The sequence below is a fragment of the Piliocolobus tephrosceles genome, chromosome 3 (assembly GCF_002776525.5).
Source record: "Piliocolobus tephrosceles isolate RC106 chromosome 3, ASM277652v3, whole genome shotgun sequence".
NCBI lineage: Eukaryota > Metazoa > Chordata > Mammalia > Primates > Cercopithecidae > Piliocolobus > Piliocolobus tephrosceles.
The window spans coordinates 134,885,098-134,910,795 of record NC_045436.1 but is presented as its reverse complement, the minus strand read 5'-3'; the positions used below and the strand labels follow the sequence as shown (position 1 = coordinate 134,910,795).

At 43.5% G+C, this 25,698-nt stretch overlaps 1 protein-coding gene across 2 annotated transcripts in view; it reads right to left on the bottom strand.

Annotated features, from left to right (window-relative positions):
• The window catches only part of LNX1 (ligand of numb-protein X 1), a 128,104-nt gene that overhangs the window by 36,302 nt on the left and 66,104 nt on the right, over positions 1–25,698 (bottom strand). For both annotated transcript variants that reach the window (XM_023183123.3, XM_023183124.1), the window contains 4 exons: positions 13,514–13,755; positions 12,847–12,999; positions 3,848–4,050; positions 1,257–1,628 (listed from right to left, as the gene is read on the bottom strand). In XM_023183123.3, coding sequence (XP_023038891.1) covers positions 1,257–1,628; positions 3,848–4,050; positions 12,847–12,999; positions 13,514–13,755 — 970 coding nt within the window. The remainder of the gene's footprint in view (positions 1–1,256; positions 1,629–3,847; positions 4,051–12,846; positions 13,000–13,513; positions 13,756–25,698) is intronic.

The following is a 25,698-nucleotide window of genomic DNA, read 5'->3' as shown; positions in this document are numbered from 1 at the left end:
GAGATCAAGAATTTGTGTCCCTCTCTTTTTAGGGGGCTTCCTCTCAGGTTCATACTTGGGTTTCCATGTGCTTTCCAAGTCACCTGGACTTAGCCATGGAGACTAAGACTTACTCTGTCCATAGGATCCCTGGAGAATGTATGGCATAGCCTTTTTTTTTTTTTTCTCCTGCCTCAGTCTCTCAAGTAGCTGGGATTACAGGCCCCTGCCACCAAACCTGGCTAATTTTTTGTATTTTTAGTAGAGACAGGGTTTCACCATGTTGGCCAGGCTGACCTTGAATTCCTGACCTCAGGTGATCCACTTGCCTTGGCCTCTTGAGTAGCTGGGACTACAGGTGCATGCCATGATGCCTGACTAATTTCTTGAATTTTGTAAAGACGAGGTCTCACTCTGCTGTCCAGGCTGGTCTCAAACTCCTGAGCTCAAGTCACCTTCCTGCTTTGGCTTCCCAAAGTGTTGGGATTACAAGTGTGAGCCTCCACACCTGGCTGAGCTACCACGTCCCACATGGCACAGCTTCTTACGGGAGTAAATACAACTAGATATCTTAGATGCGTCCCGAGTGTATATAACTGACCCCTGGGTCTACACTGGACATACTGTGTACAGGGATGACACGACCCTGCAGACCCTGAGTGATCCTAATTCTGTGAGATTGTAGCATACAACCCACTGTGTTTATCTGCAGTCAGACTTGATGGCTGACAACACAACACCTAGGGAATGTCCATGGCCTTGAAGCCCATCATTTGCTTGTGTAATGTTCTTTTTTTTTTTTTTTTTTTTTTTGAGATGGGTCTCGCTCTTGTTGCCCAGGCTGGAGTGCAATGGTGCGATCTCAGCTTACTACAACCTCTCTGCCTCCTGGTTTCAAGCGATTCTCCTGCCTCAGCCCCTTGAATAGCTGGGATTACAGGAATCTGCCACCTTGCCTGGCTAATTTTTTATATTTTTAGTAGAGATGGGGTTTCACCCTGTTGGCCAGGCTGGCCTTGAACTCCTGACCTCAGGTGATCCACCTGCCTCGGCCTCCCAAAGTGCTGCGATTCCAGGCGTGGGCCACCACGCTCAGCCGAGTAGTGTTCTTACCTGGGCAGAAGCTTTCTAAATGTTGGTCTTTCCATCCTGACTCCTTGAAAGGGAGGCACTGCATGACACATGTGGTAGTGACAGGGTGCCTGGTTCAGGGGGATTTGCATTCTTGCTCATGTAGGGGGTTTCTGACTGGGATCCTGGAATGATCTGTGACTCACCTGAATCAGATGAGCCGCACTTTCTGGGCTGCCATATCGAAGGTCATGTCCGTTGATGGCTAACACGCGGTCATTCTCCTCGAGCTGACCATGTCGATCTGCCACACCGCCATCCAGGACATTGAAGATGAAAACCCCAGGCTCATCCACCTTGCGCACCAGTTTTATTCCAAGCTGCTCCTCGGGGCTACTTTTGTTGAGAATCACATGGAAGCTGTCATCCCGGGATCCGTAGGCATCCAAGGCCTGTCCATTGTTCCTGCTGCGGAACTTCTGTTCACGCAGCACAGTCAGCCACAGCACCTGGCAGGGCTGCCGCAGGAGACGCACGGCATAGTTGTGAGGGACGTTGCTGATGTCCATCCCGTTGACCTGGGGGCAGGTGGAACAATCGTGCGGTCAGCTCCACCTGCCACAACCCTTCCTGAAAGATCCAGGCCCGCAGAATAGCCAGGATCCTGTCTTTAAAGACTACTCTGCTCTCCCACCTCATCCTGTGTCCAATAACTGACTTTCCAACAGCGTTTCTAACCCTGTTCTCTCCAAGCGTGGCCTGCAGCACCTCTCCAGGCCTCTGTGAGTAGACACCGTCTGTCTCCACCTTGTTCTTACCCAAGCCCACATATTTATTCCCAGAATCCTGGCCTTCATTTCTGTTGTCATTATTTTTTAGCTGGCAGGAAGAGAGGAAAGGAAGATAAGGTAGGAAAAGGCAAAAGAAAAGCATTTTTCCAATTTGCCTCAGTCAAATGATTGCATTAAACAGCTGTTCAAGCCGAGTTGACATTTTCTTCCCAAAAATCTCCAACTGAATTTTTCTCCCTGGGTCAACTCATACCCGAACTTCCAGTCCTCACCACTGTGTGTGTATGCAGATGTTCTAGCGTGTGAGTGAGGGTCTGTGAGTATGTGAGCATGAAGGAGCGTATGTGTGTATGATACCGTGTATGTGCGCATGGGAACGTGTCAGGTTTCAGGGTGGTCCCCTGCAAGACTTTTTTGCCTGTGTTCTCAGCAAAAGGAAGAAATCCTTGCGCAGTTTCAAACAAACTGATATGAAAGGAAGTTTCTAGACTCTTTTATTGAAAAGCTACATCTCTTTATAAAGTTACTTAAACAAGCTTAAGCTCGGCCCTCTCATTTGTGCCTCACTACTGATGTGTAGAGCTGACACTGCATGGGGCTTTCTGGTTTTAATTTCTCTGGCTACACAGGCCCAGCCTGGAGGCTATAGCCCCCATGTTGGAAGAAAACAATTTCACAGCAAGCGAAGCACTCTGTGCTTGAGGAAAGAGGCCCCATGGAGGAGAAATAACTTTCCTGAATTTCTGTAGTTTGATAAGATTTCTTGTATTTGTAGCCAATCGTTAGAGAAGGCTTGGAACAGGCTTTACAAAGGCCTTTCTTGAGGATACAGCCACCTGTTCTCTGGTGCAGCTCCAGAGGCTCCCTCATGCAAAGGCAAAGCTCACCACCCTTGTCCAAGCACAGGTGAGGAGAGCACCTGAGGTGGCAGGACCCGGTTCCCCCATCACCTCTGGGCCCAGAGAAGGTCAGGGGAGTCAGTGTTGCCTGCTAAATAGCCCTGGCAGCCCTTTTGCTTGTAAGCGCCAGTTGAAGGCCACAGGAATCAAAATGTTTTCTTATGCAACCCTCCCAGGCAGCATAGTTTCCACTAGAACTGGGAGGCAGCCATGCACCGTGTCGCTGATTGTACTGCGGATTGCCCCGAGGGCCCTGTCTTATGCTCCACCTCAGAAGCCAGCAGGAATTTCAGCATTTCTGTGAAAACTGCTTTGGGTTATTTCTCCTCTTATTCCAATCAGTTTGCCAAAGAAACAGCTCATAATGTGACAGGAGCCGGTCCCTCAGCAACCTAGAAGGGATGGGATAGAACGGTTATCTGAGTGTCAGATAGAAAATATATGAGCAGGGAGGGGTTTCTTGTCACTTTTGGCAAACATTGGACTTCTGTCTGATAAACAGCTCTTTATCCTTTCTGTTCTGAAAATTCCTCCTTAAAGTCCTTCCCTTTAACCAAGCCTCTGAGGACAGTAACACCCAAAGCATTCTATTCCAACACCTGACTCCCCTGGAATGTCTCTGGGTTGGTGAAACTAGCACAGAGATTACTTTTATTTTCAGGGAGGGCCATAAGACTATAGGAAATTGACTTTCAAAGAGTAGGTGATTGTGATTAAATAAAATACAAAATGTTCTACTAATCTACTCTCAAAACAATTTAAGAAAATATTGTCCCCGTTTTATTTTATATTAATGCTCTTTTAAAAGAAGAGGAGGTGGAGAAAGGGAACTAAGAGGAAGATGGAAAAAGCTAAAAGGGAGAAGAGGGGACAGACAAAATGATATATAGACAGATAAATATTTATGTACAGAGAGATAGGGTGGAGAGAGTGAAAGAGCAAGACAGAGAGAAACAAAGATCTCAATTAAATGACAAATCTCAGAGTCATAAAATGATAGAAAGTGACTATCCACATTTATTTTACCATTTTGCTCATTCATCTATGCATCTACCCAATTATTTGCTCAGAACCCCCTGGCTGCAGCCCCACAGCCATAGTCTCTACCTTTAGAATGATGTCTCCTGGCAGTAGCCGGCCGTCTCTGGCAATCACCCCATCACGATAAATGTGTTGGATAATGATATGGACCAGTGGGGTTTCGCTACCTCCCACCAGCCTAATGGAGAGGCTTTCACTGGGATCTACTCGATTGATCTTGATGCTGGTAATTTCGCCATCTGGAATCAGGTGGTACAACCTCGGAAAGACTGAAATGGATAAAGAGTGTTTATTTAAGACACCCACCCAATGGACCTTTCCAACCACTCTTCTTGCCAAACTTCAGTGTCAGCCAAACTAAACTATTCATTTTTCCTCATACATGTTTTCCATTTTCCTGCCTCTGTGCCAGTGTAAGTTTCTCTGCTTGGAATGTTTTTCATCCCAAGCTTAAACCCAATTTTTCCTTCAAGGCCCTTCCAATTAAACTCTACCCTGATTCCTCCTTCTCTGCTCTAAACAGTCCATTTCCTATAAAGCTTTCTAGCTATTTCTCACGGCACTCAATCCTTTATTGTTATTTTTATCTTTTTTATTATTATTATTATTTTTTTGAGACAGGGTCTCACTCTGTTGCTTAGGTTGGAGTGCAGTGTCTCACTACAACCTCCGCCTCCTGAGCTCAAATGATCTTCCCACCTCAGCCTACCAAGTAGCTAAGACTACAGGCACATGCCACCATTCCTGGCAAATTTTTGTATTTTTTGTAGAGACGGAGTTTTGTCATGTTGTCCAGGCCAGTCCTGAACTCCTGAGCTCAGGTGATCCACCCACCTTGGCCTCCCAAAGTGCTGGGATTACAAGTGTGAGCCATCGCGCCCGGCTTATACTCATTTCTTACATACCTCATATCATGTCCATAAAACCTGAGGGCATAATCTCTGGCTGTTCCATGGTTCTCTACACATATCTCTGCATGCAGGAGCCTCTAGCTGAAGTTTATTGAATTAATAGAAGTGAATTAATGATTTTTAATGGAATGAATTGCAGTTTTATCACTTGTTTATTGAGAGGTAAAAAACAGAACCTATCTGCCATTTTGCCCTCTCAGATAATTTTGAAAATTTCTTCCTTAAAGATTCTGCTTTTCAGGCTTGGGGGAACATCATTTCTTTCCACCAGACATTGTTGTCAATAAATGGAAGAGGCCTGATTCATGATCAAGAAGAGGCCAAGGCCTAGTTGGTGGCCTTGGGCGGTTCATCCCTGGTTTGCCTGAAATCACTGAATTCAGAGCAAGGAGATTCAAAGATCATCTAGGCTGGTGTTTTCAAACTGTATTTTTAAACTGATGAATCTGCTTTCCTCAAGAAATCTCTCCTAGCTCTCTGCTCATCTCTCATCCCATTGTGACCACACAGAAAACAGCTGCCCTAATTGTTCTGCTGCTTGACAGTGATAGTCAAACCCTACAAGTGAGGAGGTTTAAGGCTGAGAGAAGGGGAGTGAAGCAACGGGCTGGACATCCCAAAGTTAGGCGGCCCTGAGAGCCAGGTCACAACCCAGAGCTCTGGTGACCGGTACTCTCTGCCAGGTATCCCTGGAACCAGGGATTCACAGCCAGGCCAGAGCCCATGAGTGAACCTACGAGTCAGCAGCACCGACTGGCATTTTCTTCACTTCAGTTTGAATAGAAGTGTTCAGAGGGGACACCAACAAGTGGTAGGAACAAGCCACACCTAGCTTGGTGGAAAAACTGGCTCCTCCAAGTGACTAAAGGCTCAAATTTCAATGGTAAGGGCTGAGATGCTTGGTAAGAGCTGCCTCTCCTTAAGAGTCTCCTTTCGTTATGGCATCTGGAAAGATCTCACATGGCAGGCCTGCTTCTGGATAGTCTGTTGTTCCTTGTGAGCATTTGCAAAATCTGTGACCTTAGTCCATTTTCCCTAATGAATTAATGAGTACTCAATTCTCTAAGAACAATAAAGAATTAAAATTATTTCTAAGTATGTTAGAGCAAAGTAACTTAGTAGGTAGAGGAAACCCGAGATGTTGCAAATGTGGGTCCTTAATCTCTATACTGATTGAACTGAAGTGATTGCATAAGGCAGGGGTAGCTGGCTTCATCAGTCAGTTCCTGGTACTACCAGTACTCAGGTGATTGAGTTCAATTAATGTTTAAACTACCTTGGTTATATTAAGTAGGCTATATCACAGGCACTTGCTAGAGCATGTCTGGTATAACAAGGGAATGAAAAAAAATTCATTCTGAGCAAAGAAAGACTTGGAAATAATCACAAAAGCCAATTTTCCCTCCCTCATTCCCCTTCCCTTGTTACCATCTTTTCCAACAGATTTACAAAAACCACACTACCAAACCTAAACCTCTAGAGAATTTTTGATATGATACCTTGAAAGGACATACCATGCACACTTGTACATGATGTTAGAGCAACACCAATGAGATCCTAGTGACCTTAAAGAGATAAAGGAATTTTTAAACTGCAAAACTTGTGTTGGTCTGGAAAGAAAAGAATTTGTTCAATATTATATCCTTACTCAAGGACTAAAGGATATAATCTTATTAGCTGAGAGTTTGTTATATGCTGACATTGAGTTAAGGTATTTGGATGCATTTTTTGTTTAGTCTTCACAATAACCCTATGAAATAGATGATAATTATCTTTTTTTTTTTTTTTTTTTGAGAGACAGGGTCTCACTCTGTCACCCAGGCTGGAGTACAGTGGTACGATCTTGGCTCAAAGCAGCCTTGACCTCATGGGCTCAGGCAATCCTCCCACCTCAGCCCAAGAAGCTGGGAGTACAGGTGTGTGCCACCACGTCCCATGAATTTCATTTTTTGTAGAGACAAAGTCTCACTATATTGCCCAGGCTGGTCTCAAACTCCTGGGCTCAAGGGATCTTCTTGCCTTGGCCTCCAAGTGCTAGGATTCCAGGTGTGAGCCACCATGCCCAGACCCATCTCTGTCTTTTCAGATGAAGAAATGCTGAAGCTTAGAGCATTAAGCAACCCAGCCAGGGTCACACAGTTGATAAACAGTAGTGCCAGTCCCTTTACTGACATTAAAAGAATGGATACACCACACCAGGAGGCCAACGGTAGGTTGCTGAAGCAATGAGGCCCTCTGACCATTTTTGAAAGCATTGTTGCCTCCCAAATTCTGTGACGATATTGATACCAACCTAGCTGAGTCTTAACACCTCACTCCATTCTGGAGTTACAGCGTCTTAGTGTGTTTGAGGAAATCTAATCTCTCCCACTCCAGCCCGCCTACGCATGGAACATGGCTGCTATCTCTGTCTTCTGGAAACATGGCTCCAATCTTGCAATAACTCTACACAAGAGCTCCCAGGTGTGTTCACTGCCCCCAAATCAAGTACAGACTCCTAAGTAATAATCAGGACACACTATGATCTCACCTTCACCTCATCTCCTGTATTGGTCTGGAAAGAAAATAATTTATTCAATATTATGTCCTCACTCAAGGACTAAAGGATATAATAATAATTATTAACTGAGTTTATGCTGGCATTGAGCTAAGCTACTTGAATTCATTTTCCAACACACAGCATCCCAACACCCATCCAAGTCATAAGCCATTCCTTAAACATGGATTACACTGTCCCCTATGGCTGCTATGGTCATTAATTTATACCTCATTCTTCATAGTACAGGCATATCTCTGAGATATTGTGGGTTTGGTTCCACACTGCCATAATAAAGTGAGTCTTTTGGCTTCTCTGTGGTTATAAGAGTTATGTTTACACTGTAGTCTATCCAGTATACAATAGCATATTTTTAAAAATGTACATACCTCAATTTAAAAATACTTTATTGCTAAAACATGCTGTTTAATGATCATCTGAGCCTTCAGTTGTAATCTTTTCCTGGTAGAGGGCTTTGCCTTGATGTTGATGGCTGCTGACTGATCACAATGGTGGTTGCTGAAAGCTGGGAGTGGCTTTGGCAATTTCTTAAAATAAGATGACCATGAAGTTTGCCACATCAGCTGACTCTCGTGAAAGATTTTTATGCAGATTCTCTGTAGAATGCAGTGCTGTTTGATAGTATTTAAACTTCAGTAGAACTTCTTTCAAAATTGGAGTCAATTTTCTACTAACCTTGCTGTTTTATCAACTATGTTTATATAATATTCCCAATCCTTTCTTGTTGTTTCAACAATGTTCACAGCATCTTCAGCAGGAGTTTCCATCTCAAGAAACCACTTTCATTGATCATCCATAAGAAGCAACTCTATACTCGTTCAAGTTTCATTATGAATTGCAACAATTTGCTCATATCTTTTTTTTTGTTTGTTTTTTGAGACTGAGTCTTGCTCTGTTGCCCAGGCTGGAGTGCAGTGGCGTGATCTCAGCTCACTGCAAGCTCCACCTCCCGGGTTCATGCCATTCTCCTGCCTCAGCCTCCCAGAATTTGGTCATATCTTCAAGCTCCACTTCCAATTCTAGTTCTCTTGCTATTTCCACCACACCTATAGTTACTTTTCTCCACTGAAGTCTTGAACCCTGGAAAGTCATCCATGAGAATTAGAATCAACTTCCTCCAATCTCCTGTTAATGTTGATATTTTGACCTTCTCCCATGAATCACTAATGTTCTTAATGGCATGTAGAAGGCGAATCCTTTCCAGGATTTCAATTTTCCTTGCCCAGATCCATCAGAGGAATCACTATCTATGGCAGCTATAGCCTTTCGAAATTTATTTCTTAAATAATGACTTAAAAGTAGAAATTACTGGCCAGGTGCGGTGGCTCACGCCTGTAATCCCAGCACTTTGGGAGGCCGAGGCAGGCAGATCACAAGGCCGGGAGATCGAGACTGTCCTGGCTAACACGGTGAAACTCCGTCTCTACTAAAAATACAAAACATTAGCTGGGCGTGGTGGCGGGTGCCTGTAGTCCCAGCCTCTCGGCAGGCTAAGGTGGGAGAATGGCGTGAACCTGGGAGGTAGAGCTTGCAGTGAGCTGAGATCACACCACTGCACTCCAGCCTGGGCAACAGAGTGAGACTCTGTCTTAAAAAAAAAATAAAAAGTAGAAATTACTCTTTGATCCATGGGCTGCAGAATGGATATTGTGTTAGCAGGCATGAAAACAATATTACTCTTGTATGTCTCCACTGAAGTACTTGGGTAACCAGGATGCATTATCAATGAGTAGTAATATTTTGAAAGGAATCTTTCTTTCTGAGCAGTAGGCCTCAACAGTGGAATTAAAATATTGAGTAAACCATGCTGTAAAAAGATGTGCTGCCATCAGGCTTTGTTGTTCCGTGGATAGAGCAGAGGTAGGATAGATTTAGCGTAATTCTTAAGGGCCCTAGGAGTTTTTAAATGATAAATGAGCACTGGTCTCCACCTTAAAGTCACCAGCTGTATTAGCCCCGAACACAAGAGTCAGCCTGTCCTTTGAAGCTTTGAAGCCAGGCATTGACTTCTCTCTAGTTAAGAAAGCCCTAGATGGCATATTCTCCCAATATAAGGCTGTATCATCTACATTGAAAATCTGTTGGCTGAGTGCGGTGGCTCATGTCTGTAATCCTAGCACTTTGGGAGGCCGAGGCGGGTGGATCACCTGAGGTCAGGAGTTCAAGACCAGCCTGGCCAACATGGCGAAACCCTGTCTCTACTAAAAATACAAAAAATTAGCTGGACATGGTGGTACATGCCTGTAATCTCAGCTACTTGGGAGGCTGAGACAGGAGAATCACTTGAACCCAGGAGGCAGTGGTTGCAGTGAGCCGAGATCATGCCACTGCACTCCAGCCTGGGCTACAGAGTGAGCGAGACCCCATCTCAAAAAAAAAAAAAAAAAGAAAGAAAGAAAGAAAATCTGCTTAGTGGAGCCACCTTCAATGATCTTAACAAGATCTTCTGGATAACCTGCTGCAGCTTCTAACATCAGCATTTGCTGCTTTGTTACAATCAGCATTTGCTGCTTCCCTATAATCAGGATTTGCTGCTTTACCTTGCACTGTTATGTTATGGAGATGGCTTCTTTCCTTAAACCTCATTAACCAATCTCTGCTAGCTTCCAACTTTTCTCCTTTAGCTTCTTCACCTCTCTCAGCCTTCACAGAATCAAAGAGAGTTAGGGCCTTCCCTTGGATTAGGCTTTGGTTTAAGGGAATGTTGTGGGTATTTTGTTCTTCTATCCAGTTCACTCAAACTTTCTCCATATCAGCAATATGGCTGTTTTGCTTTGTCAGTCATATGTTCACTGGAAGTAGCACTTTTAATTTCCTTCAAGAACTTTTCCTTTGCATTAATAACTTGGCTGTTTGGCACAAGAGACCTAGCTTTAAGCCTACCTTAGCTTTCAATATGCCTTCCTTACTAAGGTTCATTTCTAGTTTTTCATTTACAGTGAGAGACATGTGGCTCTTCCTTTCACTTGAATACTCAAAAGCTATTGTATGGTTACTGATTGGCTTCATTTCAATACTGTTACATATCAGGGAATAGGGAGGCCCAAGAAGAGAGACATGGGGAAATGGCCAGTGAAGCAGTCAGAACACACAATTATTAAATTTACTGACCCATAAGGGCATGGATCGTTGCAAGCTAAAACAATTACAATAGTAACGCCAAAGATCACTGATCACCTATCACCATAACACATATCATAATAATGAAAAAGTTTGAGATGCTTCAAGAATTACCAAAATGTGACACAGAGACATGAAGTGAGCACATGCTTTTGGAAAAATGGAGCCAACAGACTTGTTCGCTATAGGGTGACCACAAGCTTTCAATTTGTAAAAATAAAAATGAGGTATGCTTGTATTTTATTGTAGTCTTGAATAAACCCCCTGATGCCAGGAACTACATTTTATATTCTTAATATAAAATGACAGCACCTAGGCCGGTGCCTTACATATAATAATCTCTTTTATAAATGTTTTGTAATAAATATGCAAATATATCTTTTTCAAGATAACTTTTTTTTTTTTTTTGAGATAGAGTCACCCAGGCTAGAGTGCAGTGACACAGTCTCAGCTCACTGCAGCCTCCGCCTCCCAGGTTCAAGCAATTCTCCTGCCTCAGCCTCCCAAGTAGCTGGAATTACCGGTGCCCATCACCACACCCTGGCTAATTCTTGTATTTTTAATAGAGATGGGGTTTCACTATGTTGTCCAGGCTGGTCTCAAACTCCCACCCTCAGGTGATATGGCTGCCTCAGCCTCCCAAAGTGCTGGTATTACAGGAGTAAGCCACCACGCCTGGCCCAAGTACTAGAGAACTTTACATGGAGTGGAATTGAGGAGTCTTTAATAAGAGGAAGAGACTGGTGGAAAGGAAGTTCTAATCTTTTCATTTAGTCATTGCACAGACATTTAGTGGACACTTATGTGCCAGACACCGTACTAGGCCTTAAAACAAGGACTCAGAAAAATAATCCCTACACTTTGAGTCCTTAAAACAAGGACTCAGAAAAATAATCCCTACAGTTACATGAAATATGATAATCACTGCTACAGGTGCTTCAAAAACACCTAAAAAGAGGGCTGAGGGAGTCAGTGATGTTTTCAGGAGGAGGCAAAGGCTTACACTAAACCTGGAAGAAGGAATGTCAATGCCAGCTGAAAGGAGAGTGGGAGTGCAGGCTGGACAATAGAAGGGAGGCGAGAGAAAGACATCCAGCATTTACAGGACTGTAATCAGCTGAGAGCTGTTAGAGCATGCAGGATGTATGTACAGGATGAGAGGCAATCATGAATAAGTATACAAGAAAAGGTCTGATAAGGCCGCTCATGAATTTTGAGGGCATAATACGTACAGTGGTTTGGGCTCTGCCTCCCAACTCCCAAGAGTAGAGGGCAGTATAACCCAGGAGCTAAGAGAGTAGGCTCTGGAACGAGAGGACCTGAGTTAAAATCTTGGTTCTGCCATTTTCTAGCCGGGTGACTGGACTAATTACCTAATCCCTCTGGGTTTCCGTTTTCTCATCTGTAAAATGGGAATGATAGTCCTATCCCCTTAACATTATTGTCACATCTAAATGACTGAAAACACTATGTGCATACAGAAAGAGCTCAATTTTTAAAAAATGTTATTATTACTACTCTAAAGTTCTAACATAAAAAGCAAAGACAGTAGGACAGTATTTCCTCAGCTCCATTTATATTGGAGAAAACACATGGGATCTAAGACTCAACAGCTTGCTTTGCATGAATTCTACAGCCATGTTACCTGGATTCAAAGTTTAGCAAGGTAATTTGGAACAACCTAAAGAACGTCTCTGTGCCACAGTTTCCTCATCTGTAAAACAGGAATAGTAGTAGTGCTGGGTGTGGTGGCTCATGCCTGTAATCCCAGCACTTTGAGAGGCCAAGGTGGGTGGATCACCTGAGGTCAGGAGTTTAAGACCAGCCTGACCAACATGGAGAAACCCCATTTCTACTAAAAAATACAAAAAAATGGCTGGCTGTTTTGGCAGGTGCCTGTAATCCCACCTACTTGGGAGGCTGAAGCAGGAGAATCGTTTGAACCCAGGAGGCAGAGGTTGCACCGTTGCGCTCCAGCCTGGGTGACAAGAGTAAAACTCTGTCTCAAAACACACACACACACACACACACACACACACACACACACACACACGGAGTATGGGGTTGTTATGAGGCTTAAATGACAAAACGCATGTAAAACACTCAGCACCACACCTCACATGTAGTTGAAAGAGTAAGGAGAGCAAATATATATATTGCATTTATTGTATGTGCCAGTCATTGTTTTGAATGTTTTTCACTCATTAACTATAATTCTTCTTCTTCAAATGCATAACGGCACTAGCACCTGAAGGTAAGGGTTTCAACATTTTTTTCTTCAATCTACGTAAAAAGATGATAATATTTTCTGCCTTTAGCTACTTACATGAGAAGCAGGCTAATCAAAGTAAAAAACATTGTACACCCTTGGGAAGAGAGGGGTCACAGAAGCTGGATGGTGATCAGATTGCATCATCCCTGAAGATCCCCTGGAAGCCCAGCCCATGTCCATCCTGCCTTGTGGGGAGGTCATTTACCTTCAGGGGCAGTGGTGTTTTCAGAATTTTCCCTGCCCTGGTCAGCGTGGTTGGCAACCGCACTCCCGCTCTTTGTCCTTCGAAGAACACTCAAAGCTCGATTGATTTTTTTAAAAGATCTGCTTCTAATAGTGGATCTCTCAAAGGGCCGTGCTGAGGAAAAGCAACAAGAGGAACAGTAGTTAGGATTTAATAGAAATAATCATTTATGTACATATCTGATAAAATATATATAATAAGACATTAACAGTGACTACCTCTAGGTGGTAGGATTGTAGAATTTGCTTACCTGTATTTTCTAAGTTTTCTACAGTGAAATATGTATGACGTGCTTAAAATCCTGCTTTTCTTTTCTGTTTCTGGGCTGAACTGAATACAATCGCACTTTTCTTGAACAGTATGGCTGAAAAATTACTGACACTGCAGGAGTGATGAATCATTAGGTCTAATTTCAGTCCCTTTCACCAAGTCAGATTACAAACAGTTTAATGATCGGAGGTACTTGTGGTTTCATTTCACTTTGGAGAATTGGACATTGGGTTCCTGCCAAAACTGCCAGAATGATTTCCCCTTAAAAACATTTCTAGAACTTTCCACAGTAAGTATTCCACAGAGAGCAATCCCAAGCCAAGGAACCCAATCCTGGACAACCACCCATTTGACTCACCCCTAGTTCGGTTGCTCCGTCCAGAGTCCACTGGGCTGACTGCTGGCTGCCCGTCCTCTGCCGAGGACACGTAGGCAGGGTTGTCTAGGCCAGGCTCGTCTGTCATTAAGGAGATGGTGGCAGCTGCAGAAACCTCTGGGGAGGGAGCCATGGCTGTGAGGCTTGCACAGCCATCTGGACAGCCATCTTGTGAGCGCCTCTTCCTGTCTTTGGTCAGGCCGTAGTGGGAGGCACCTTTACAGCTGTAACAGAACCAGTGGGGAGGTGAGGAAAAGCGTTGGCTCTGCTGCCATTCCTCAGTCAGACCTCTTCAAATACAATTGAAGAATGTATAATAGGCTTGTTGAACTTGGAATTTGATTTGCCTTCCCCTATATTCTCTCTTCCCTTTTCATATGTTGGTACTCAATATACATTTGCCAACCAAGTGAATTAATAATTTGAGATTTTTTTAAAAGATGCCCACTGCATTCTCGTAAAGCAATCTCTACATTGGCTCCTGGAATGCAAATTTATTCAGGTCGCCATGGTGTCTACATGACCAGGCTTTGAGGCTGGCAATGTCCAACTGTTTGGTAATTCCTGCTTGCTTGTTGGTGTTTATTTTGACCATGAAAGCCCTTAGTCACACTCTCACTCATTTCTTTTGGATTTTGTTCCCACAGCACTGAACGTAAATATAAAGCTCCTCCCAGATTCCATATTTAACTGTCCATGGAAACAGAATCACCCTCACCACAAAGCCACAGGAGTGAGTTCAGCATTGCTATCCTCTAGTGGCAGCTTGGTGGCTTCCATTCTCTTTCTCTGGGCTGGTCTGGGAGGGCCTCCCTGGTGCTGGGGGCTCCCATGATCTGAAAAGTGTCATTCATCGCCATGTTGTCTAGCATTAAGAGAGTAAAACAGCTTTTGTGGATTTTAGCAAAAACATATTTGTCTCTACCCATTCACTGTCCATGCTATAAAAAAAAAATCCAAAAAATTCCACAAAAACCAAACTTTGTGAGAAAGGCAAGTTATTGGTGCAATAGAGAGAAGTTGAAAAAGAACATTCTTGAGGCTCAGGAGACCAGGGTTTGAGCTGATCTAGGTCCATATTTTGCCATGAACATGAACACTGCCACTGGGCAAGTCATTGCAGCTCACAGGCTAGGTTTTTATCAGGAAATGGTGATTTAACTATCTCACTGCACTGTCGGGAGGGTAGCTACAGGTAGCCACTCCAGTTTCCGTAGTTGTGAAGGCAGAAATCATATCATGAGCCCCTTTAAGAAGTGTCCATTTACATATAATGGATGTGTTAATTATAAATTCTTATCAATTCATTACACAAAACCCTATATTATTGAACTATTTTAAATAGCCCTTTGAGATCCTACTTTAGGGACGCTTCATGTTTTTGAAAGTAGATGAAATCAAAGGTCAGTCTACAGTGATATGCACACATGATTTGTACTGCCCATAGAGTCACAGAAATGGCAGGATGGAAGGTCCTATCGTCTAGATCCAAATCCTTGCTCTGAAATTTACTTAACTGGGTGATCTGGGGAAATTTTATTTAGCTGGCTAAACTTTCCAATTTGCATATACTTTCTGGATTGCTGTGAGGTTTGATTGACATTAAGTCTTATTAGGGGTTTAGTGCTTTTTGCCAAAAGTACTAGAATGAGAATTCATTCAAGTTGTCATGGTATCCACATGACTACAATCAGTTCTCGTGATTCTGTAGCTATTTCCATATTTGATCCATCCTAAGATGCTCTTTTCATGCTTTAACATGTCTAAAATCAGGATGCATGTGTGATTGATGGGGTTGTGAAGTTTCTATTGCCAGGTGGCACTCATGATGCAGATGCCACCATCCCAGCATGGCAAACCTAGTCACATGGGTACCCCTTATCACTTCCATTGAGTTGCCTACATGCTTGGTATTACACCATTGTGTGTAATTGCCATTTGAATGTAATGATTCAGTACTAAAACGAAAAGTTATAGAACACCTCAAAAACCGAACAATTGGACATTGATTAAGTACATGTTCATTGTCAGAAGCAGAATCATAATTCCATGTTTTCTTGCAAAGGGATAAGCAAAAGTTTTATATGCTTAGAAAGAAAGATGCTCCCAAGGGATTAAAAGTGGTGTTACATTTTGTCATTGAGAACATTCAAAAAGGACTGCCTGTTTCGTGCCAAGCAACACAACCAAGGGCAGGAGAAGCTGCCAAATTCACCTGAATGGATTTCAAAGCCACAAGAGTCTAGTGTCACCAATCTATACATCATGGGGATATCTTTGGTGTTTGGGGATTATTTAACTAATGGCACATTTTAAAATGTCATCTTCTTTGCTGTTACATGAACATGATATCTCTTATAGTCAGTGGCATCTTAGATTAGATGAAATGTGGTTTTAATATTAGTAGAAAAGGAGTTTGGTTATACAACCTTATATCCTCATCTTCCAGATGAGAAAACAGGCCTCCAACTTACATTGCTAGTGCTTGTCCTCAGCTGGAAGAGTTCAATCTCTTGGCTTGAATTCGTGAGGTTTTACTGTACTGATTAGCTGCGTTGGCTTGAAATAGTTCTGCTTAAAAATAGTGAAGAGGTTGATCTGGGAAACTCAAAAATTGGTGAAACACTGTGTGATGGAAAAAATAAAAGCCAACTTGCATTTGAGCAGCTCCAGAGTAACAAATACTTGAATGAAACACTTCCAGGCAGGCTGGCAGTATTTGATTAGCAGTGCATGGAAAGCAAGTTCCTAGCTGGTCTGGAAACGGTCTTTTCTGAGGAGGCAGCAATGCTCTTGACCATGTGCCCTGCCAGAGTAGTAATGTTATTTTCCAGTTGGACAAATGACTGGCAAAGGCACAAGCCATGGCTTTGTTGGGAGGACACAGTATGTCCTAGTAAAAGAAAGTGGCACCTTTCTCTGCTGCCCCATCAATGGAGGGTTAAGGTATTTTAAAAATATCTGAATCCCAAGATTATGCCATTAAGAAACCATTGCACTTTCAAATTCTTGGGGTTCTAAAGATAAGTTTTTGAGTCAAGGAAAGGAAAACCTCATAAAGTAGGTAAGTAGCCTTTCCTTTGGTCTCATATCACAGCTGTTCTTACAACAGCTGGGGAGGGTGCAGAGTCTTGATTTAGGTATTCAGACTCACATGTTTTGAGTAATAAAGGCTCTACTAACGCAACTCATACTGTGTAATGTTAGCTTTCTCCAGTCTCTTGGCTTAGCTTGAGCCAGAGACAGAGTGATCTATGAAGGTAGCAGCTTGTACTTACTAATTATCTCCTTTGTGGTGACTAATACTGGGGCAGCTTGATTTACAAGCATGAAAGAGGGAAGAAGCGGGGAAGAGCTGATTAGCATTGGCTAGGACAAGAACATACGGTGAACCCCGGGGTTGTGTTCAAAGCAAGCAGGATTTATGCTTCCTTTCAGTTGCTCTGAGCACTAAGTACTCTCAGGTGGTGAAGGGCGATGGCCATGAACTTGAAGGATGAATACAAGGAACACAGAAAACCCCTTTTCAACCAAACCACAAGCTTTGGATGTGCTGTTCATTCAAATGAGCAACTCTGAAAAATCAGTTTTCTTGGGAGATCCTGAGCTCTTTTATCAAAGTGAGTAGAGGTAAATCTGTCTTAATTAAGAACGCTAATACTCAATGCCAGAAATTTTGTTTCTTTTGAGGTTGGAGGGGGGATAAGAAAAGAAAATGAATCTCCTTCCTGCAAAACTTCTAAGTCTGAGTTGACTGCTAATGAGAGTTGGAGACGAGACACAGGAGGGACCTCAGATGTGATTCACAGAGGTTCTCATAGGGTATCCTCTGCAAAGGTCACCCAACAGGGCAGCATGATCTGGGTTCCCGTGAAGAGCTCCTTTCTGATGCTGAACTTACCCACTTATAATAGAATAAGAGTTGTTCACAAAGCGAGCCTTGATACTCATCATCATCATCCAGCCATACAACCTCCCTTTGATCTCTCCTACTTTCTGTAAATTCTTTCTCTCGGTTCACTGTTGCATTAGCAAACATTGAGTCAACTCTCACTTTGGGTTCATTAATTGCCCAGTCTGATCTGACTTCAAACAAGAGCTTGCAAATTCATATGCTCGTCAGGTGCGACAACGAGGGAAGGAAGGCCATTGGGGACCATGGTGAGCAGTGCTGCTCGACTTAAGGACACAGTGGCTGCTCCACTCTTCTCTGTTAAAAAGGCTAGCCCAGGGGCCCCCGAAAAATATGGAAGCAGAAATCTAGTTTTCAATGTAAAATCTCTTGATTTTTTAAATGGTAGCAACACATTCGAAAATCTTAAAAACACTGTGTGGTCCAAACAAAACACATCTGCAAGCCAGCTCTAGCTCCAGAGATGGCACATTCTAATCTCTGGTAATAAAAAAAACTGCCAACATGAGTATATGGGAACCATTTTTCTTTTCTTAGTCCTCCAGAAAGCAACACTACCCTCTTCTCTTTCTCCAGTCTTCCTCCCTACCCACTATTTGTGTGTGTGTGTGTGTGTGTGTGTGCGCGCGCGCAGAGGGGAGATGACCCCTAAAGGGGGCTTTCCTATAATTATGTGCCCTGGCCCCATTTCTGATCCAAGTCCAAAAATGAGACTAATTTTTCAAATGCATTTCTTTCACTCATGAGAGCACTAATGGCTGGCCCACAGATATTATTTAATGAGAAAGGGAGACACTCAGTCCTAATGTATGTATTCTTTCTTTCAGGCAGAGAGAATCAAGATTAGGGGACTCGGTAGGGAAGTGAGTCTCCTTGCCAACAGCTGGGTTTCAGGCCTTAGCTGCTCCACTGAATGGGATGAGTGATTCTGAAACTTTGCCCAAGGTGGGGTTCCTGGAGCCAGGTGGGGAGACTGTGCTGCCAGAAAGGAGATGGTCACTGGGAGACTGAAATGGGCTCTCCCTGAGCAATCAGGTGAGTATGGGCCTCAGTAATGTGTGCTCAGCCCCTAACTCCATCTCCATGGCCAAACCCAGGCACTGGTCCTCCTGACACCCCATCTCCGTGAATTCGCAACCAACCCCGGCCTATCCCTCTGCCCCTGGTCTAGCCCTCCATCCTCTACTGCATCCTAACCATATCAACAATTTTTTTTTTTTTAACTCAAAAACTGCCCAGGGAAATGTTCCCATCGCTTCAGGATTGAGTCCCAACTCTGTATGCTGACATTCGGGCCTTCCCTGATCCATATTATCGATCATGGTCTCTTGCCTACAAATCTATGGCAGCCCAGAAGACAGTCTGGCAGAAGACAGCTCATATCTATTGATCTTTTTAAATGTACTATGCTTCAAGGATGTGGTCTCATTTAAGCCTCCCACTTGTCCTGTTAGTTATACCACCTAAATTCACAGATGAATATATGGACACTAGAAGGGCGAAATGCCTTGTCCAAGTTCAGAGTGGAGCTAGACTCTGAAGCCAGGCTGTGGATTCCATGCTTTCTCACCTTACGTGGCTTCCTTGGTCCCTAGACTCATATCAAACTGCCCATTCCATGTCATTACTTAGATGTCTAATGGGCAACTCAAACTTAACAGTTTCATCGTCCCTGCCAAACCAACTCTTCCCACGTGTTCCCGTGTTATTAAATAGCTCCTTATCTGTCATTCAGGCCAAAAATCTCAGACTCATCCTTGATTTCTTTCTTTCTCTAGATACCCGAAATACAATCCAGCATGAAATCCTACTACTACTACTACTTTTCATCATGGCCACTGCCACCATACTGGTCCAAGCCATCATTATCAGTGCCTGGATTATCCCAACAGTCTCCCAAGAGGGGTCTTGCTTCCACATTTGTGTTGCCTGCCCATCTATTCTCAACAGAGCAGCCATGGTGATCTTTTCATAATGGCTCTCCACTTTACTAAAGCATAAGGTCCTTACAACGGTCTACAGGGCCCTATATTTTCTGTCTGTTGTGACTTCTGACTTCCTCTCCATCCCTTGCTCATACAGCCCTCCTGCTAGTCCTCAAACTTGCCCACCATGTTCCTACATCTTCAGGGTCTCTGCACTTTGCTGCTGCCCCTGCTGCCTCAGATATGCCTTCCCCAGATTCCCATCCAGTTTGTTCCTGCATCTTCTTCAGGCCTCTGATTAAAATCCCTCTTCTCTGACCACCTGATTTAAACAGCGGCTTCTTTTCTGATACATCCTACCTCTGCTTATATTCTCTCTATGGAATGCAAGCTCCAGAGGGCAGAGATTTAGGTTCTGCTTTGTTAATTATTTCATCTCCAGTGCCAAAGACAATGACTGGCATATAGAAGGTGCTCAGTATATTACTTTTAAATGAAAAAAATGACTTCTGCTAATGAAAGAGCATGTTCCTAAACCACGGGGTTGTATTAGTCCATTTTTACGCCAATAAAGACATACCCAAGACTGGGTAATTTATAAAGAAAAAGAGGTTTAATGGACTCACATCCCACCTGGCTGGGGAGGCCTCACAATCATGGTGGAAGGCAAGGAGGAGACAGTGGCATCTCACATGGTGGCAGGCAAGAGGGATTGTGTGCGGGAACTCGCCTTTATAAAACCATCAGATCTTGTGAGACTTATTCACTACCATGATTCAGTGATCTCCACCTGAGTTCCTCCCATAACACGTGGGAATCAGGGGAGCGACAATTCAACACGAGATGTGGGTGAGGACACAGTCAAATCATATGAGGGTGAATTATCTAAACTGGCTATCTACACTAATCAGATGACTCAGTCAGGTCATCTGTGTTTCTGCCCAGGGAAAGTACCCCCCTTGGACTATCGGGTCTCAGTGTAAAGATCACACCATCTCAGTACTCAGGCTTTTCAAGCTAAGGGCCCTGAACCATGAACAAGGCATAGAACTATATGTTTAATGAGCTTTGGGATATTGACCTCAAGAGAATATTTAACTGACCAATTAGGCTAAACATTTTAATTTTAAAAATTATGTAATTGAGGGACAATACTTTAAAACCTAAATACCCCATCCAAACAACATATTTAATGAATCTAAATCCAAATGCAGCAATATTTCCTATACCAGAAAACTATGATTCAAGGATATTTCACAGAGAGATGGAAATTAACTGCTTGGGGGAAAAAAAGTCTAGTTCCACAATTACACCAATAGAACCAAACTTTGAAAATGTAGGAACTCTCTCTCCAGGACTGAGATGGCCTCCTCATATTAGTGCCTGAGAAGTGTTGGCTCATGGAGTCCCACATCATTTATGGCAGCCAGTCAAGACATACCAGCTCTGCCTTGGCTAACTGGTTAGCTGCCGGCAAGATGTGGCCACAGAGCTATATAGTAAACATTTCTTGAACTGATCTGAGCAACCATCACCCTTTTGGTGTTCTGTTGATTGAAATTACTGCATTGGGAATTGTGGGATTCACTCACACCGCCCTGATAATGCATAATTACTTGTGGTCGACTATGATACCAATACTAGTCTCTCTTTTCTCCTAGCAAGCTCATGATTTCCCTTTCCATTTCCTTGCACTTCAATTTAAGCCCAACGAAAAAAAAAATGACAAGAAGGAAAGACCAACTTAAGAAATTGATCTTTTTTTCGTGTATTTCCCTGGTAATTTTGATATGATTTTATTTGCTTTGAGTTTAAGAAGCATTATGCATGTAATACAACTGAAGGGTAATGACCATAACCCTCCTTTGATGGTTTAAGCTGCTACAGTGGGTTTTTAATCATAATGTTGAAATACATTTTTCAATAAACACTCATGGGAGGGTCTTCTAAGAAAGACGGCACAGTACGGAGGGAAAAACACATGCTTTCACTTTTTAAGCATCTGGATGTGAATCCTAGGTCTGCCTTATGGAAGGGCCTCCTAAGAAGGCAACTCTACTGGCTCTGCAACTCTGGACAAGTTCCTTAATTCCTCTGAGCCTTGTTTCTCATACATAAAATGGGCACAATGGTTATTTACCATGAGGTTTAAAGGTTCACACAAAAGGCTGAGTGTGGTGGCTCACGCTTATAATCCCAGAGCTTTGATAGGCTGGGATGGAAAGATCACTTGAAGCCAGGAGTTAAGAGACCCATAGCAGGACCCATATTCTACAAAACAATTTAAAAAATTAGCTGGGCATGGTGGTACATGCATGTAGTGTCAGCTACTCAGGAGGCGGAGGCAGGAGTACTGCTTGAGCCCAGAAGTTCAAGCCTGCCGTAGGCCATGATTGGGCCACTGCACTCCAGCCTGGACAACAGAGCAACACCCTATCTATCTCTTTTAAAAAAAGAATCATGCAAAATGCTGAACAGTACCTGGAATATATAGTAACTCAGTAACCAGTAACTAGCATAATTATTGTCTAACATCAAGGCATATGTTAGACACTGTGGATGCAAAGAAAACGACAGTGTATGCACTTGGTTCATGAAAACAGAAAAACATGCCACATTATCAGAGAGAGAGAGGGAGGTAAGAGCCAAGTGTCAGGAGAGCTCAGAGGAAGGGGCTTGGGGTAATTGAAGAAGGCTTCTTAGAAGAGATGAAATCTGAGCTGAGACTAGAAAAATGAGTGACATCGATCTAGCAAACTAGGTATGAATGGTATATTCAAAAGCTCCAAGGATGCAGGTGCATGGCAGGTGCCAGGAATGGTAGATTCAGGGCAGGCTTTGTCCTATGTGACACAAATGGGGAAAGAACAGACCTGAAGTGAGATCCAAGAGGAGCAGCATGTTGGTGGCGGTGCTGGGGATAAAACCCAGGACACCTGATGGCCAGTCCATCTACCTACTTCTGGGGTTCAGTAAGCCTAAACCATGCCGGTGGGGGTAAGAGACGAGTGGGCATTGCCAAGTCTGATGCCAAGACAGGAGAGGGGAGGAGGTTTCACGAGGAACAAAGTTGACGACAGAGGGCTCAAAGTCAGCTCATTGCAGAGACTCCCTGACCATCAATCCAAAGTGAACTGCTGCCCCTGCCTGCCAGTCACCCTCTTTGGAAATTATATTGTTGGTTTGTTTTCTCCCAACAGAATATAGATAGCTTCCATGGGAGTAACAATCCTGCTTTTCTTGCTCACCACTAAATCATCAGCATTATGCAAAGAGCACTGGTGGACAGGGTCTGGTGGGGTGGGGGTGGTTGGGTGTGCTAAACGAGCCTGAGAGATTCTAAAAGCAGCGAATTGTTTTCTTGCTCCTTTTATTAGAGTCTGTTTATGCTTCTGAAGATTATGTTAGCCTAGATATGTTTTAATAGTTATGGGCCACTTTGATCCTTTTTTCTGAAACGAAGCAGATATGTAGTTTAAATATATGATAACTAATTATTTCATGACTCCTTTAATGAAAAGCACTATAAATCTTTACTGTGTGAGACAAAAATAAATGCATCAGTCAGTGCCTTCCAAAACAGTTCCACTTGCGCTCCCTGAGCCCACCCTCGAATAGGTCCTATCCCTGCTAATTGAGTCCTGATCATGCTACTTGGAGGACACTCAACTAACAATAATACAACTTCTATTCATAGGATTCCTCTAGTCCTCAGGCATCCTGGTCCTCAGCACAGACCTCCTGTAAGGAACTTTCTAAGTTCAGTTTGGGTAATTATGTTCTACATGTCACCTCAACTCACCGTACCTGCATCTTCTTAAATAATAGCTCTTTGGCCTAAAGACATTAGGTAAAGTCATTCTTCCTTGTTTGGATTACTTTTTCTCCCCCTCTAAGTTAAAACCCATGTTGCCTGGCACTGAATTATATGGCCACTCACATAGCTACCAGCAACTGTACATGGAAAAAAGTCATGAGCATTTTTGTGTAGTCAGAAGTGAAGTTAATGTCAGTTGAAAAGTAAAAGAGGTCATCAGCTGGGCACGTCCACCGTCTGGTAGTCAGTGTAGATCCGAGTATGAACTTGAGGCTGAATGGCCCTCGCCTCAGAGGACGGATGAATTTCTGACACCACTTACCACCAACCACACACGGCTTCCCCTCATTAGCCCCTTTCTTCTGCCTCCAAACTGCTGGGAAAATGTCCCTAGTCCTTCCAACCACCCCGATTTCACAAGCTGGAACTCGATGTGAAATGCAGGCCACCATCATGGGCACCTGGAATCCATCTTGGCTTGTCAGGGTGGGGCCAGGAGAGGCGTGGTGTGCCCTCAAGGTAGAGTCTGCTCAGGCGACAAATGGTCCAATCCCAACCTAAGCAAGCACGCTGACTTGGTTTACCAAAGATGCTGATATGTTCCTATGGCATGGATCGCCTGGTGCTGAACAGGCGTGAGACACACTGGCCAGTCTCTGCACAGTTCCAATTTCACTTGCCCAGGTTTGCACAGTTTGCATCTAGGGTGACCAACAATCTCAGTTTGCCCAGGGCTGAGGGGTTCTTGAGATGTGGGATTTTCAGCTTTAAAACTGGTCAGCCTAAGGCAAACCAGATGTGCTGGTCGTCACCCAGCACAGAGACAGAATTTAAAGTCAATAGCTGTGAATGCTCATAACCATGACATATACTGCATCTTTTTCCTTTGCATATATTTTGTCCCCACATTTAGTAGAAACAGAAGCTAGTTTTGAGGGGCTTTGTGGTTTCAGGTACCTCCCAGTGTGTGATCATCTGATGCTAAGATGGGGGTCCAGAATGTCATTTCAGGGTGGGAGGGAGGCAGGGAAGAAGTAGACATTCTTCCATTTAATGACTCTCCTTTAATGCCGATGTTTTTCCTATTGGTTTACAGAGTTAGTGTCTGTTAGAATCTGTGGCTGCATCTTTTTATCCTTCAAATCTCACTCACAAATTAATAGTAACATAATTACAACCAACACTTACAGTGCCCTCACTAGAGACCACATACTGTTTCACACGCTTCCTATTAACCCATTCAATCCTCACATCAACCCTATGAGGAGGGTCGTATGATACCCCCACTTTACTGATAAGAAATTAAGACACAGAAAGATAAAATTTCCAAAAGTCACACAGCTGGTAAGTGGAAGGGCTAGGATTTAAACTGAAGGCAGACAGAACTTTAATTGAAGTGTGCACCTTAGGACTGCAATGTGCCACGCGCCCTGGTGGCTGATTATTTGGGAGGTGACTGTAATATGGGACGTAGGGGAAAGCATGGAAAATTAGAAGCAGGTTTTTCATAACCTTATATTCTTTATAGATCTATAAATGCCAGCTACTGAGTAACTGCCATGAAGAATACGAATGGCACAGGCTAGCAAACGAGTCTGTCGTAATGGGGTTGGCATCTTCAGCCTGCAGTTGACAGGCAGAAGCGGTGAGCGTCACACTGCTGGGTCTCTGTCCTGCCTTGTCATCAGGGCCATTTGTCAGTGCCGCATGCCTCATAGGTCAGTGTATGGGGGATGTGGTTGCAGTGGTCCCCACATGCCCTCAGGCTGGCTGTCTCACTGCCCCTCTTCCTCTCCAAAAATAATTAGCTCCGAGCACAGGCAGCAAGCATCGTAGAAAAAGAGGCCTAAAAGGATCTTGTCTGGGTGTGCGGAAGCCTCCAGGTGATTTATTTCATCCTTTTCTAGAGAAAGCACCTTAGTCCAGGCACTCATATATATTCATATTCATGATCTGACACACATAGCATTTGAGGTGGAAACAGGAGGCCGACTTACCCATCCCCCACTGGGTGGGGCGGTACCCTTTCTCTCCTGTTAATAACAGCAGTCATAACAGTAACCACCTGAGCTATCATCTGTTCAGTTTTGTTCAGTTGTTTTTTTTTTTTTTTTTTTTTTTTTAATCACAAGGCATGGTACCAGGACTTATTTCATTAAAACATCCCCCCACTGGGGAAAATGAAGCTCAAAGAGGTTAAGTAATTTATCCAAGCTGACAAAACATTAAAGCAAAAGAGCTGAAAGAGTAGCTTTGTGTGGGATCTTGTTGATTTAAGCCCTGTGCCTGTCAAGATATCTGACACACTTTGACACACACACACACTTGCACGTGCACACACTCCTTAACAGGTGTCAGGCTGTTCTGAGCACTCTACCCTTTACTCATTTAATCCTCACAACAACCTCATGAGATGGGCAGGATTATTATCCCCAGTTTGCAAACACGGGAACTTAATACAAAGATTCACTTGCCCAGGTTTGCACAGTTTGCATCTAGGGTGACCAACAAT